The sequence below is a fragment of the Nelumbo nucifera genome, chromosome 4, assembly GCF_055504915.1.
Source record: "Nelumbo nucifera cultivar China Antique chromosome 4, China Antique-T2T, whole genome shotgun sequence".
Lineage (NCBI taxonomy): Eukaryota > Viridiplantae > Streptophyta > Magnoliopsida > Proteales > Nelumbonaceae > Nelumbo > Nelumbo nucifera.
Window position 1 is genome coordinate 27,531,283 of NC_142652.1, and position 16,355 is coordinate 27,547,637.

General features: G+C 41.2%; 1 protein-coding gene and 1 pseudogene across 1 annotated transcript; both read right to left on the reverse strand.

Moving 5' to 3' along the window:
* Positions 1 to 1,400: 1,400 nt before the first annotated feature.
* LOC104602928 (acyl-acyl carrier protein thioesterase TE3, chloroplastic-like) lies at positions 1,401 to 15,686 on the reverse strand. The gene is made up of 5 exons (XM_010266801.3): positions 15,188 to 15,686; positions 14,430 to 14,530; positions 2,136 to 2,245; positions 1,816 to 1,911; positions 1,401 to 1,739 (listed from the first exon to the last, which is right to left on the reverse strand). The coding sequence occupies exons 1-5, from the start codon at positions 15,394 to 15,396 to the stop codon at positions 1,623 to 1,625; spliced, it is 633 nt and encodes a 210-aa protein (XP_010265103.1). The 5' UTR covers positions 15,397 to 15,686; the 3' UTR covers positions 1,401 to 1,622.
* On the reverse strand, positions 2,253 to 4,096 carry LOC148792100 (flavonol 3-O-glucosyltransferase UGT89B1 pseudogene; annotated as a pseudogene).
* Positions 15,687 to 16,355: the final 669 nt, after the last annotated feature.

The following is a 16,355-nucleotide window of genomic DNA, read 5'->3' on the forward strand; positions in this document are numbered from 1 at the left end:
AATCCAACACTTCCAGCCAAACCCTCACATTTATCGGCCTTCAGAAAATAGATTTAAAATGATTTACAAAGGCCTCTGTTATTTCTGCTTGGTGGGAAATTACTTCACCTTCAACTTCCAATTTTGAAATGAAGTTCTTCCTTCTTCTGCTATTTGCCAAAGAATGGAAAAACCTCGTGTTTCTGTCTCCCTCCTTTAACCATTTGCACCTAGATTTCTGTCTCCAACTTATTTCCTCCTAGAGCAAAAGGTCTTCCATCTGCCTCCTCACACTCCACCTCAACTCTTTGTCTTCCTCTCCAAAGGGACCTCTTACTTCCTTCAAATCCAAGTCCTCTAATTGTTCCAGCAAAGCCTGCTTTCTCTCCTCCAATCGGTTCCACTCTTTTATCTTGGATTTTAGAAATTGAAGCTTCTTGTGGAATTTCATACCCTTCCACTCTACTGATAGATTACATTGCTCCCACCAATCTCTGATTTTCTCAATGAATCCCGGATGAGCCAGTTACATGTTCTCAAACCTAAAGGGGGTAGGTCTATCTCCTCTTAATTCCTCCTTACACATCAATATGGGCCAGTGGTCTGAGGTAAGTCTAGGGAGTGCCCTAGAAGTTAAATTCCTCCAATGCTCTTCCCAATCTGTTGAAAACAGGAATCTATCTAGCTTGGAGCAAAACGGCCTAAATTGTAGGTTGAATCAGGTGAAATTGTGATTTAGAAGAGGGATTTATTTAAGCTCAAAGGTGTCCACAAACTGATTAAAATTCCTCATGCTTGTAGTCACCCTCTGAATCAGATTATTAGTTTCCTCTTTGAACCTCACCACATTAAAATCCCCTCCCACGCACCAGGGTCCTTCCCAAAGGCCCCTAATATCACTCAACTCTTCCCACAGTTTCTTTCTCTGTCTGTAGTCATTGGGGCCATATACATTTGTTAAAACCCAATCAAAACCATCTACCACCTACCTGAATTTCAGTGATCTCCTATTAATTCCTCGACCCCTACAACAACATCCTCTTTCCACAAAGTTACAATCGCACCTAAAGCTCCCCATGATGAAGCAATCCCCAAAATTTGAAAACCAAAGTTACAATCCCACATGGGATTCTTGGTCAATGAGAACCAAAATCCCATTGACCAACTTTCCCCCTCTCAAAATTTGAAAAAAGAACACCCCCTAAATTTAACATACTTGTACCAAACGTGCAGAGTTTTTGCTTGTAGGAGATCCAGGCCCTCTCCATGGCATTGAAAGACAGAAACTTCCAGCTCTATGTGAACTACTACAACGCAAAACGCATTTGCAGGATCAGAACTTAGAGTTTCAACTTATTCCCACCCCGTGTCATGTGGGAGGATGGTAATAAATATAGAAACCAATGATCAAGGTTTCCACATCCCTTTAACACCCGTACATTTGTAGATCTAATAGCATTATTTGAAGAAACAAAACAATATCCAATCCTCAAAATATTTCTAGCTTTGAAGCATGAACCAGTCGATGTGATTCACATGATAAGTAATGCATTCAACGCTAGTTTGTAGATAGATTAACCAAACTAGTAAGCCCTTCGACCAAGAAACCTTTCTACCATTAAAGCTCCAAGCAAAGTAATCTCTCAGGATTCCTCACTACGAAGGAATTGAACTAGCTTCGCTTTCACCTTTGTCGGAATTCGGACAGGACGGTAATTTTTGTCCAGCCAAACAGCTGTTGCCTTTGCTTCCAAAATGGGCTGAACAATAGAGTATTTTGGATCAATAATAAGTTGCCAAACAAAGTGAAATTAAGGCTAAGGACGAAAGTAGCACCTCTTGATTTGGTAGCTTGTAGATCAAGTGCTCAAAGAATAACCGTGCAGAAGAAGAGCCAGATATCCTGACCATCACAACGAATCGATCACCACTCTGGCTGTGCATGGAACACCGTGAGAACATAGATACTGAAACTAATCAAATTTGAATGTCTAGTCTGAAATAATTCAAATACCATCAGATTAAAATATGCCAACTCCAACTTTTAGTTTGAAACTGAATACAACCAACAAAGTATAGCAATGGAATATAAATCACAATGAGTCAGAAAAGTATCATCCTTTCTAACTGAGGAAAAGAAAAGTAGGGAGTCATACTCTTAATGGTGCAAGGAATTTGAGGGACAACTCTGAGAGTGCCAATGCTTCACCTGTATGAGCAACTGCGTCAGGGCTGATGCCCATACTCTCAAAGAGTTCATGACGACCTGATCAAATTTTCAAATAATAATCAATCATCAATCAGACGTGCCCAGGCAGAGAAAAGCTGGATGTCAGTTGATGTTACAATTTACATACAAGCTTATAATGCAATTGAACCATAAAATTGGTAGTTAGTTCAAGAATTAGTAAGATGTGTGCCACAGAATCAGTCTTAATATTAGATAAATCAATTCATAACTAGATGAATGCACACAAAATACCAATACACCAGACAGGTAGATGCAGAACATGCTTAAGAAATGTCAAAGTGATCTTGGATAACTCACCAAGTCCAGACATCCAAACATCTAATAGCTCAAGTAGTAAGAAACAACTGATCTCAAGTTGTACTCTGACCAGGAGGATACTACAACATCTATTCTCATTACTGTAGTAGCATGCATATAGGCTCTATCTGAAGGCAAGGACATATCAAAAGAGCAGGGGGGGTCCAAGATAGAATACAACATCAAAACATAACCTTGACCATTAATGACCCTAATCACCTAAGACTATCAAGGATCTCCAGAAACATCATTAAGGCCAATACATGGCAATCAGTTTTGGCAAAATACTCTCTCATTAGAATTTGCTGGGCAAGTATCTGGTAGTTCATCAAAATTCTAAAATGTTAAATTCCTATAACCTAATTCTCTGTAGAGTTTCATCCCAATAAATATGCTTTTTTTGGAAAAAGATAATAAATATGCTTATGAGCATTTATAATTAGCATTTTATTTCTAAAAGTTGAGAGAGTAAACATACGAGGATAAAACATGTAGTCTAACCATTTTTATTTTAGAGTAAGACTATAAACCATTTTTATTTCAATGTACATAATAAATTGGGTAAATTACAAAGACCCCCCTGTACTATGGGGTCTGAGACAAAGACCCCCTTCCGTTAGCTTTCCGTTGAAATCCACTGTTGTAATATTTTTTAATCCCCATACTACCCTTGTAAGAAAAACACTGTTCATCTTCCCTGACCTCACGATACAAGAACAACAGCGGCGGTAATCCCTTCTACCTCAGATTCCTTCACATTTCTCTCTATCTCCCTCTCTCTCCCCCCGATCTCTCTTCTGCCCCTTCCCCTTTCTCTCCTCCCCTTTCTTCAGACTCTCCTTGGTCTTCTCTCTCCACCGCCTGAGCTAAGTTGCTGGTTCTGCAATCCCGCCATGAGAAAAGTCAGAAAAGAAAGACAAGAAAAAGATTTGCAACTTAAACCTCTCAATCGTTAGCAACTTGACATTCATGAACTAGTCAGCTTCCCTCGGCCAGGTTAGCAACAACACCCCTGCCATAATCCCTTCCATCACCAAGTTCCACCCGTAGTGAGTCAGGAACCTACCCATGGCTCCATGGTTCAGTATTGGGACTTGTGGGGCCCATCCCCTTATATTCAAACCTCTCCCTGCCACCCAATCTTCGATCTCCTTAATGATAACCTTGCGATCATCCGCTTCCTATCCCGACATCATCATCTTAACGGTCCAAATAAATCTGACCCCACTTCTTTCCAGCTTGGCTCCCAAGGCCTCCAGTTGTCGTTTCGGCAGCAACACCTGACTACCAAAACAAACGTAAAGCACAGACTCGTCCAGGCAACGGTCGAGCCACTCCAACACATCAACAGGTGACACCGAACTGGGCCGACCTCGTTCATCAGTTCTAGCACCAACACCAGCACCCTCCATCACAGCCAGAGGGCCCACACCCCAAACACGGTGGTGACCCATTTCCTTCTTTAGGTGATCTAGATACACGCCCTCCAGCGCATCGAACGTGTTCAAAATGCACCCCCAGCTCGAGGAATTTGTGATCATGCCATCCTTGACGATCTGCCAGTCAGAATCCGATTCCCTATAGAGATGAATTATAGAGGGAAGGTGGTTGTAAGGAAAGAAAGGGGAAGGTGGTTGTAAGGAAAGGAAGGGGAATGTGGGAGGCTGGGGAAGGAGATGGGAGATGAGGAGGGATGTAGAGTTCCAAGTTTCGGACAGAGAACGCCGAGAATGGAGGCTAAAAATGCACCGAAGGAGTAGAAGGCAATCCGGGGTACACCCAGGCGATGAGTGAGGTGCTGGGTCCAACCAAGGAAGAAATCAGAGAGGATGGCTACCGGTGGGGAAGGGTGAGTGTTGAACCATTGGGTGATGAGATCGGAAAGTGCAGAAAGGGCGCGTATGATGGGAGTATTGCCGCGGTTTCCGATGTCCTTGACATTCTCAACGCTGGGGGGAAGAGATGGGTGATGGGGGAAAAGGAAGACGAGGTTTTGGATGGAAGGGTGTTTGGAGAGAAGAGGATGTAGAAAGGGGAGGTTGTTGGGTGTGACGAGTATGGTGATGGTTAAGCTACGAATGGCCAACTGGTGGGTGAGATCCAGAAGCGGTAGCATGTGTCCCTGCGTAGGAAAAGGAAATACTAGTATGTGTGCGCCATCGCCAGAGGGATTCGCCGACATCTTGTCGGTGTAGAGAGAGAGAGAGGCATGAAAAACATAAAGAAAGGGGAAATAATTGTTGTCCTATAGACTGTAGCCCTTGAAGAAGAAAGGGGAGGAGAGAAAAGGGAAGGGGAAGAAGAGAAATTGGGGGAGAGAGAAAGAGGGGGGGAGAGGGGGAGAGAGAGAGAGAGAGAGAGATGTGAAGGAATCTGAGATAGAAGGGATTACTGCCGCTGTTGTTCCTGTATTGTGAGGTCGGGGAAGATGAACAGTGTTTTTCTTACAAGGGTAGTATGGGGACTAAAAAATATTGCAACGGCGGATTTCAACGGAAAGCTAACAGAAGGGGGTCTTTGTTTGACGGTCATAGTACAAGGGGGTCTTTGTCGCAAAACAAAGTATAGGGGGGGGGGGTCTTTGTCACAAACCCCATAGTACAGGGGGGTCTTTGTAATTTAACCTAATAAATTTGTTGACCATGCATCCTTTCATGTTTCCTCAGTCATTCTGAACAAGTCATAGACAAATCATGGAACAAGTACAGATCCATGACAGTTTTTTTAGTTAGACAGTTAGAAACTTCTAATTTTAAGTATTTACCATTAGACAATTAGAAACTTCTTTGTAGTCAATAAGTTACATGGTAAGTGTGAGACCTTTTAGAGAGTACTATTGTGAGTCATAAGTTTTAAAGTCCCAATTCCTAAGTTAATTTATCCAAGGTGTTTCCAATATGTCAAACTAAATTTATTTTATCTAATCTGCCCATGCATTTTGTCTCTGTATTTAATGCCTTGACTGATGAAAATTATATGAACAATCAAGCAAATCTAGAGAAATTGCCTTTGGATCCAAAAGAGACAAAAAGTGTCATGATCAACTAAAGGACTGCATCCAAATTAGTGGATTGGATTTAGGAATATGGAAATGCTTGAACTTAAACCTCTTACAGAATGATTATGGACGTTTTCAATTTCAAGTGAACATTTGGAATCTTAGGCATACAGCAATTCCAGATAAATAAATATGCATTAGGCTCCAATAGTTTTGAACCTTCATTTCACCTGTATCATCTTTAGAACTCTATTTGTATCATTGTCCCTCTTCCCATAATTAAGCATAGGGGACATGAAATTGTGGAAATAGGCATTGCTTCTGCCACATAATTGTAGTGACACCCAACTCCTTTCTGAATTCCTAATCTTTATCTCTGATTCCCTTCTTTCTCAATAAAGACAAATCCAATTGTATACATGTCTCATATATGTTTCTTGGATTCTTTTGGGATCTAGGAAGTTGTAGGTGTATAAAGATTTATCCCTCAGAAGTTGTTGAAGAGGATTAATATTTCAATATTTGATCAAGGAAGTATACTTCATACGTGGTTTTTGTCAGGTTTGCTTTTCTTGCTCCAAACAAAGTAAACAAAACGAGAGACTCTTTCATTTCCAAAGTAATTGGGAGACCTTAGACTAGAAAACCTCAGAATTTGGATGGAGTGTTAGACAGTGTATGTCCTTAGCTCCAATCAAATTGATGTACTTATGACATTTATTGTAAATGAATAAAGTGCATATTTGATTCATGTTCTTATGGTGTGCTTCTGTGTAATACCCTTAAACTGGACACTTAACGAGACTCGTGTTAGTTTAGAATGTTCACAGCCGTTGGATAAGTCTGGGGAGATTTATCCTACTAAGGCTGACACTGGTGTGCTGCCAAGTGTTGGGGTGGCTTGTCTCAGATGCCAGGGTGAGACCCAAAGCACACGCAGTGTAGGTTTACTTGAAACCCTGAACCGGACCAGATTTTCAGTATTGCCCTGGACCATGGAGATTAGTGAGCAAAACTAGAAAGTTACACCTGACCCCTAGACTCGATTATGATACTGCACTAAGTGTCGGATTGGGCTGTCTTTGATATGCCAATCAGTGAGATTCTTAGCGGGGGTCAAAACCTAGGTATGTTGGGACAGTCTGAGAATTCATCTGAGTGGGTGATCATAGTGACAGGATCAGCCCCTTTGTCGGACAAAGGTAATGATCGGGGATGCACTCTCTCTGAAGAAAACCAAAACTGCCAACAACCGATTTCAATCGTTGAGATTTGTTTTGCAAATATATTTTATATACGGATATAAAAGTATATATATGTTACGGTTTCAAATTGTTTGCAAAAGATTTTAATTCCCGGGATCCATGTGAGTAGAGAGTGCAGCACTGTTCCCAGAATTGTTCTTTATAATTTTCTTGATTTATGGGTTGTTCGTACAACTAGAGATCGAGATCTTGATTGGCGCAGAAAACTGCGATTTTGCATTTTCTTGATTTATTTGTTACATTTGGTCTGTAAAATAATTTTTTTTTTATTTTTCGATTGAATGTATAGGATTCGATCTGATTTAATATTAATAGAAATTTTAGGGTTTCTATTTTTATTATTTTTTGATCGAAGAAGACAGCGCAGGAAGGAGATTTTGCAAATGGGGATATTGTAATCTGCGATTTGCAGTTTATGAAACTGCATTATGTGATCTAACCTCTGTTTTGTATGACGTGATGTACGAACAACCCTATTTGATTGATTCTTGCTTTTCTTTGATCAGTATTTAATTTCAGATCATTTTCTTAGATTAAATCTTTAATTAAAGATCAAACCCTAGACCCATTCGAACCAGATTGGTCCAAACTGGTTGGACCAAATCTAGGGTTCAATGGAGGCTGATTGTCAGCCCTAATTTCCCACTGATGGGCCTAAGGATTGATAATTAATTAAGAGTTTAATTCGGCCCAACCTGTAAGGCCCAGTTTTAAACTGTTAAAACTGCTAAAAGCCCACTTTCGCAGGAAAGCTATATGGGCCGAACTACTAAACCCTAATTCGGCCCATATACCTAGATAATGTTAATTGTTAATGTTATGGATTAAAATGGGCTTTAATTATGGGCTTTAGAGATATTTAATTGATTGGATCAATTTATCCCTGCATGTGATGTATGGATGTGTGATGTGCAACGTACATGGGCCATAAGTGCTTCGTCCATGCAGATACGACAGTGGCTCTTGCACACACCATGGTTGAATGCACATCATTGCCATGGTGTCCCTAAAGATCATTGGATGATCTCCCTCAGTGGTGGGCCCCACACCTCCTGATGAGGATACGTGCGGAACCCTAGCCGATTAGGGCCCACCGAAAACTGACTTTATGAAAGTCAGTGGGAGCCACTATGGTTTGACCTAAATTAAGATAGGGCGTAATTCTTGTTCCCTCCAGCAATATGAGTGCATGTGATAGGGAGATTCATGTGATGAACTCTCTAAAGGCCTTCCATCATTAGTATGAAGATGGGTCCTTCAGTAATGAGGAAACGCACCAGAAAATGGGCTATCCATTTTCTATTGGATTTGTCTGAGTGTTTCATAAGATGATAGGGGCGGCATAGACCGATATGGGAGGGGCTTCACCAAAAAATAGGAACTCTCTCACGGTACCTTGGCGTTCACGAATATGATGGGTAAGCACTCACTGACAGAAAGGTTTAGCCTAAAATGGCTATGAACCATGTCTGACAGAGGCCAAATGGAAAGCTCATATGATGAGTGGATATGATCCTTCACAGAAAGGTGGTGGGGTTTTGCAGCTGAAACAGTTGGCTCCATGCACCCTATGTGGTTTCCCACATTTTCAGAGACAAGTCGCTGTCTCCATCACTGAGATAGGAGGGAAACCTCAAAGATGAACAAATGGGAATGGAACATAGATTAAAAGTCATATCTATGTAAAGAACATGAATCAAATTAGGTTGTGGACTGATGTTTGCTCTTTTATCAGAAAATGGCAAACGGACAATTTGCAAGGCTTCTTGACAACAACAAACTTAAGGGCCCAAACTATGTCGACTGGTGTTGGTCTTAACCTCTGAGAAATTGGATAAGGTAGCCAAGAATCCTGCCTCGGATCGTCCGGGAGATAGGTCTTCTGAGGCCCAAAGGAGAGAATATCAAGAATGGGAGGAGAAAAACTCCCTGGCCCGCTGCTATATCATTGCCTCGTTGGATAATCCAATATAGAGGCAGTTCGATCAGATCGAACTTTCCAATGACATATTGGACAGTCTCAAGACAATGTATGAAGAGCAGAACCGTTCTACTCGACAGAAGGTCTTGAAACAATTCATGACCGCGCAGATGTCCAAGGGCCAATAGGTTCACGACCATTGTCTTCGGATGATGGATTATATCAACGAACTGGAGGCTCTTGGATCTGGCTGGATCTGGTAACTTAAATTGATGCTATTCTCAACTCTTTGCCTCCGTCCTTCAATCCATTCATCATGAATTACAACATGAACAAGTTGAATGTCAGCTTGCTCTCAGCAATATGTTGTAGAGGACCGAAGAATTGGTTAAGAAGGATGAGCCCATTGCCATGCTTGTTGAAGCAAGCAAATCGAGCAAGAAGAGGAGGGCAAAGAGAAAGCCCCAAAAGAAGGCCACCAAACCCAAGAAGTAGAGGAAAGACAAGGCATTAAATGCTTGTCATTTTTGCAAGCAGACCGGCCACTAGAAGAGGAACTGTCCTCAATACCTGGAATCCAAGAAAGGTAATTTCGAATCTTGTGTCATAGAAACCAATTTGTTGGTTGCTTCTGCGTCTTGGTGTATTAACTTCGGGGCTTCAACTCATGCGTGTAACTCGCTGCAGGGGTTCAAGGTAAGCAGAAGGCTGAGTGAAGAAGTAACGCTTTACTTGGGGACTTCTACAAGTGTTGCAGTTGTGGCCATAGGAACCGTAGAGTTATTTTTTAAAGAATGAACTATTGAAATTAAAGATTGTCTTTTTGTACAAAACTTAAGAAGAAATTTGATTTCTATCTCAAAACTGTGTGTTGATGGTTATTTTGTCTTCTTTAGTAATACGATTACTATTAAAAGAAACAACATATTCATCGCATACGGGGAACTGGAGAACGGTCTCTATGTTCTACATCATTCTCTAGAAACTAACATAGCCGAAAGTACGTCAGCTGATATCCCCAAGAAAAGGATCTGTGATATAGTTAATCCCACGTGCCTGTGGCATTACCGACTTGGCCATATCGGTGTTCACCGTATCACAAGGCTGGTAAAGGATAGTCCTTTGGATTTTCTAACTGTAGAAGATTTTCCCATTTGTGAGCCTTGCCTTCAGAGTAAGATGACAAAACGGCCATTTAACGGTAAGCCTGAAAGATGTACAAGCACGCTTGACCTTATACATAGTGATGTATGTGGTTCCCTGAGTGTTAGGACTCGTAACCAGCACGTGTATTTCATTACATTTACCGATGACTATTCTCGGTATGGTTACGTGTAATCCTTTGAAAAGTTCAAAGAGTTCAGACAAGAGGTCGAGAAATAGTTAGGAAGATAAATTAAAGCCATTCGATCGGATCGAAGTGGCAAGTATCTCTCTGACGAATTCAAGGACTACTTGAAGATCAACGGGATAGTATCACAGTTGGCTGCTCCTACTACACCACAACTTAACGGTGTTTTAGAGAGGAGGAATAGGACCTTATTGGATATGGTCCGATCACTTCTCGTACACTCAGAGTTACCCACATCCTTTTGGAGTTACGCATTAGAAACTGCGATATACGTGCTGAATCGGGTTCCAACCAAATCGGTTCCGAATACTTCATACAAACTTTGGACCGGAAAGAAACCAAGTGTCAGACACTTGAAGATTTGGGGTTGTCATGCGCACGTTAAAAGAACGAGTGCGGACAAATTGGAATCACCAACCGTTGCCTATTCATGGGCTACCCAAAAGGCTCTGTGGGTTACCTATTCTATAACCCAAGTGAACAGAAGGTGTTCTGTAGCCAAAATGCACAGTTCTTGGAAACTGATTATATCCTGGACTCACACCGTCAGAAAATAGTTATTGATGAGGAGAGCTCAGGGTCAGTGGGAGGTGTCCCACAGGTTCCAAGTAGTGACCAACCTAGAAGATCTACCCGGGTGTCTAGGCCACCAGTCCGTTTTGGCTATGACCAGGATAGTTACCTGGTGAAAGCCTTGACTAGTAAGGAGGATCCCGTGACTTATGCGGAAGCTATGTTGAACATAGATTCCCTGAAGTGGGTAAATGTCATGAGAGTTAAGATGAACTCAATGGATGCCAATGGAGTTTGGACTCTAGTAGATCTGCCCCTCGAGGTAAAAGCAATTGGTTGTAAATGGATCTATAAGAGGAAGAAGGGCCCCGATGGTAAGGTTGAGACCTACAAAGCTCGTCTTGTGGCGAAAGGGTACACTTAGAAAGAGGACATCGATTATGAGAAAACCTTTTCGCCCGTGGCCATGCTTAAATCCATTCGGATCCTGCTAGCTGTAGAAGCATACCATGACTATAAGATTTGACAAATAAATGTCAAAATTGCGTTCTTGAATGGAGATCTTACTGAAGATATCTATATGTAGCAACCGCAAGGTTTCATAGCTGTGGGTCAGGAACACATGGTATGTAAGTTAAATAGATCCATATATGAACTTAAGCAAGTTTCTAGGAGTTGGAACATCTGGTTTGACTCTACCGTCAAAAAGTTTGACTTTGAGCAGAACCCGGATGAGCCTTGTGTTTACAGGAAGTCCAGTGGGGATAAGGTTATGTTTCTGGTTCTGTATGTAGACGACATTCTACTCATTGAGAATGACGTAGGAATGTTGACTACGATGAAAGTGTGGCTTTCACAGCAATTCTCCATGAAAGATATTGAAGAAGCCTCCTATATACTGGGTTTTCGACTCTATAGAGATAGATCGAAGAGGATAATAGGATTATCCCAATCTGCTTACATTGACAAAATTGTCAAGAGATACAGCATGGAGAACTCCAAGAAGGGAAATGTTCCTTTTAGGCACGGAGTCACTCTTTCCAAGAAAATGTCTCCCAAGACCTCTGAGGAGATTGAGGGCATGAAGAACGTTCCCTATACCTCAGCCGTAGGGAGCATCATGTATGCCATGCTGTGCACCCGTCCTGACATTGCTCAAGCAGTGAGTGTGGTAAGCAGATTCCAGGCTAACCTAGGGCAGGAGCATTGGACCGCTGTGAAAAATATACTTAAGTACCTTCAAAGGACAAAAGAGTTTTGTTTGGTATTCGATGGTAGCTCGCTACAGATCCAAGGGTATACTGATACTAATTACCAGTCAGATCCAAATGGTAGAATGTCTACATCTAGGTATGTTTTCACGATAGGATCGTGTGTTGTTTCCTGAAAGTCAGTAAACAGGGGTTCTAAGTAGCAAAAATAACAGTCCACAACCCAAGCCGATCACATTGCCGTAAGTGAGACTGCCTTATGAATGAAGGTGTTCATTCTTGAATTTGGAATTCAGCACATCACCCATTCCACTGTTGTGTGACAACACTGGATATACGGGAGATTGATGTTAAAAGGTAGCATCAGCGGAGAATGTGGCAGACCCATTGATTAAGCCACTGACACATAAAGTGTTTGAGAAACACGTGGAAAGTCTGGGACTCCGGCTTGTACCAGATTGGACCTAAGTGCAAGTGGGAGTTGTTAGACAGTGTATGCCCTTAGCTCCAATCAGATTGATGTACTTATGACATTTATTGTAAATGAATAAAGTGCATATTTGATTAATGTTCTTATGGTGTGTTTTTGTGTAATACCTTTAAACTTGACACTCAATGAGACTCATGTTAGTTTAGAATGTTCATAGTCGTTGGATAAGTCTGGGGTGATTTATCCTGTTAAGGCTGACACTGGTGTGCTGCCAAGTGTTGGGGTGGCCTGTCTCAGCTATCAGGGTGAGACCCAAAGCACACGCAGTGTAAGTTTACTTGAAACCCTGAATCGGACCAGATTTCCAGTATTGCCCTGGACCTTGGAGATTAGTGGGCAAAACTATAAAGTTACACCTGACCCCTAGACTCGATTATGATACCGCACTAGGTGTCGGATTGGACTGTCTTTGATATGCCAATCAGTGAGATCCCTAACGAGGGTCAAAACCTAGGTATGTTGGGACATTCTGAGAATTCATCTGAGTGGGTGATCATAGTGACAGGATCAGCCCCTTTGTCGGACAAAGGTAATGATCGGGGATGCACTCTCTCTGAAGAAAACCAATACTGTCGGCAGCCAATTTCAACCGTTGAGATTTGTTTTGCAAAATATATTTTATATACGGATATAAAAGTATATATATGTTACGGTTTCAAATTGTTTGCAAAAGGTTTTAATTTTCGGGATCCATGTGAGTAGAGAATGCAGCACTGTTCCTTGCAGCCGAGTGAGAGGTCCTCTCTTGTCACCAGTGTATGATCATTATGGGCTGAGAGGTTAAGTGTAAGACCATTGAGGGTAATACCTGATGGGCTAATTTTGTATCTGCCCACAGTTCCTAGGTGTTACAAGGTGGCTTGGCCCATGGACCATTAAGTGTAAGTGTTGGGTCCATAAAGTCCTTGTGATAGGCTCAAGGGATTCACTGGACTTTCTAGTGAATTCGGCTAAGCCTTGTAACAAAGGCTAGGCCAAACCCTTGTAGCTGATGTGTAGATCAATGCTTAGGTCCCATGCTATGCAAGAAAGCCCAACTGGACAACAGTTTGGAAGACTAAGTGAGCACATACTATTAATGGGCCTAAAGCCCATTTCGAACTGGACTGATTTGATCAATTAAAGAGGGGGCGAATCTGAGATTAAATTAGCAGATAGGATAGGGTAAGACCCTATCCACTCAAAGAGTCCAAATCTGAATACAGATTCAGATATGAAAACCTCCTAATCAGATTAGGAGAGGGCTGATCTAATCTACAGATAAGATAAGGGTCTATCCTTATCTCTTAAAGGAAATTCAAATCCAAATATGATTAGGATCAGCAACTCCTAATGGGATTAGGAGCTGATCCCTTTAAGGTTATAAAAGGAGAAGGGGGCGGTAGCTATAGAAAATCAACACATTCAAAATTCAGAGAGAGAACACAACACCTAGTGACTGAGCTGTTTTCTCCTTGCTGCCTCCTTCCTGCTGCCGCCATTACTGCCAGTTCGATCTCCTCTTTCTAGCAAGAGCGGTCAAGATTGGATCTTGATATCAGTCTTTGGAAAAAGGCTGATCTGAAGGTGTACTCACTGTCTCAAGCGAATTCTTGTGAAGGGTTCAGTTCTTTTGGAAGAACACTGTTGATTATGCTCCATCCTACACTGTGCCATTTTCAGTGGGAGTAGTCTTTGGTTCCTACCTTGGGCATGAACACCTCCATTGGGAGATACTGCTTCTCCGTATTAGGTATATCCCTCTCCTACTTCTGATTTCAGATCTGGTTTGATTTATGGTTCAAGATTGATCATTGAAAATGCAGATTTTCTAAAACGAGGGAATGTGATTCCAAGATGAGGGGAGAGGAAATTTTTGAAATTTCGCCGAACCTACCTGTGGGGTTTGGCCATCCATATGATGGATCTCTAATCCCTTTATAGAGGTCCCCCCACAAGGAAAGCCAACCACTAGTGTTTGCTTCAAACACACTGAAACCTGAATTTAAAAAGAAACTTTGTTTGTTGAAAATACATTCTACTTATTGAGAAGCTCAAGGAACAAAAAGGTTAAAAGAAGCAGAGTACTTGTTGCTAGAAATTTGGGAATAACAAGATCCTAGGCCCTCAAGTTGAAAAGATCTAATCCCAAAATACTTGAACCAAAATCTTACCATGTTGGCAGTAACTTGCATAGACGGCATTGTTTACAACACCATACTGATCTAGTTCGTAGTCACGAACTTTAAGCTCAACATCAAGGAACCTACTCATTCTGGAAAGACAGAAAAAATGAGACATGTTTTTAAATCATATTTGCAGTTATAACCAATACATTTCACAAACAAGTTAACAGAAATATAGAGTCAAATGTCTCAAGGCTTATAAATTTTTCTGCTCATAAGCGCCACACAGTTTTTATTGAATTCTCAATTCGATGAATTAACCTTCAAACAAGATGGAATCATGGAAAAGGTAACGGCAAGAAAAATAAATCTGACAAAATGTTCAAAGAAAAATGAAACCGAAACGCTTGAATCCGTACATGCATTCATCAGCAGGGCGGAGTGGGGAAGGCAAGAAATATGAATCGGGTGGCACTCAACACCTAATAAACCCATGAGTTCATTGTAACGAAGGCTAAAATAAGAAATGGGTACGAATTGAAAACTACATTCCTTCAGAAAAGACATCCTTTCATTAGTCGTTTTCCAAAAGAAACAAACCAAGGAACCCGATGAATAACTGAACATCAATAACAGAAAACTCATGAATCGAGAAAAAGACCTCCCTCCCCACCCAAATGTTTAGGAAAAGAAATATACATGGGACCTCAAAGATGGCTTAGAATCATTGATCATGAAAGCAGATTTAGAAGCGAAGGTTTGACAAACAAACGACAATAAAGAGATTGTTAGGAGTAGGTAGGTACCCTTTGCCACCTTGCAAATCAAATGCCGGCACAATACCGCTCCTCACAGAGGGAAAACATCGAACACGTTGTGAGGAGATAAATTGGCGGCAGTTCAACTGGCGAGAGAACCGAACGCCTGTGGTTGGACGGCTGAGATGGCACTTGGATTTAGTACACGGGTTGACCAGTGCCGCCATATGTGAGTTGGAAAGGAGAGCCTGCAACATCTCTCCTCAAGATGAGATTATTTCAGATTCAGATTCAGCTCAGGGAAGAAGATTTCCTGCAAACCCCAATTAAACATGAACACACCAGCGGTTGATGTTTTAACCTTTAATTGAGGGGGATACGTTGGGGCACCCGTTGGCGTGAAAACCAACAGGAGAAGCGTCAATTCTTTTCTACTTTCCTCCGTTCGACGCACATGACACACAACTGATACAATAAAGTCCAACTCTTCGGGATGAGCAAATGGGGCTTCGTTCTACCCGAAACCGATTCGAATCGATGTCAAATTAGGTTGGTTCTAACCCATAAGGTCCGTTTTAAATTCTTAGAACCAATATCCACCCAGGTCAGTTCTACAATTCACGGGTTTATCCTATGTAAATTGATCGGGATAACTGGTCTTGATTTTGGGTTGATTGTAGATTATATTCTATTTGCATATAGAGATTGCATTTAACTCCATTGTGGAATGTGTGAATTGTAAAGTTGGATTATAAATTAGTAATGATTATATAATATTATTTAAGCAATGGTCTATTCCCATAGTCTGATTGATCATCAGAATGGTAATTAAAATTAGCTGGAATGAGATTTTATTCCCAAGGGAGAGAGAGAAAATGATCATTCTCTCAATGAGGGAATGTCATTCCAACAGGAATGGGAATGGGATTCCAATTCTATCCAACCGAAGAGTTAGAATTGAAATGGGCCATTCCGATTCCAATTCCAGACCCCTTTTCTCGTAAACCAAACAGGACTTTACTTGTTTTGTTGTAATTAGATAAATATTATTGAAATGTTATTGTAGATCTTTGTTTTGTTGGAAATTAAATATTAGTTGGTTGTTTTCTTTGATTTAGGGAAAGAAGAGGGTTTTTTAACCGAAAGTTTCAGTTCAATACTTCAATTAGGAAAAAAAATGCGAGCACCCTTGCTTTTCTTTTGCAACCAAACAATA

Bases quoted from the DNA above. Each gene is read 5' to 3' on its own strand.
- LOC104602928 (XM_010266801.3), bottom strand. From the start codon at position 15,396: ATGTTGCAGGCTCTCCTTTCCAACTCACATATGGCGGCACTGGTCAAC. The intron at 2,246-14,429 runs GTAAGATTTTGG...AAATTTGATCAG, and splicing joins TGCAAGTTACTGCCAACATG to GTCGTCATGAACTCTTTGAG. The intron at 1,912-2,135 runs GTATGACTCCCT...ATGCACAGCCAG, and splicing joins AATTCCTTGCACCATTAAGA to AGTGGTGATCGATTCGTTGT.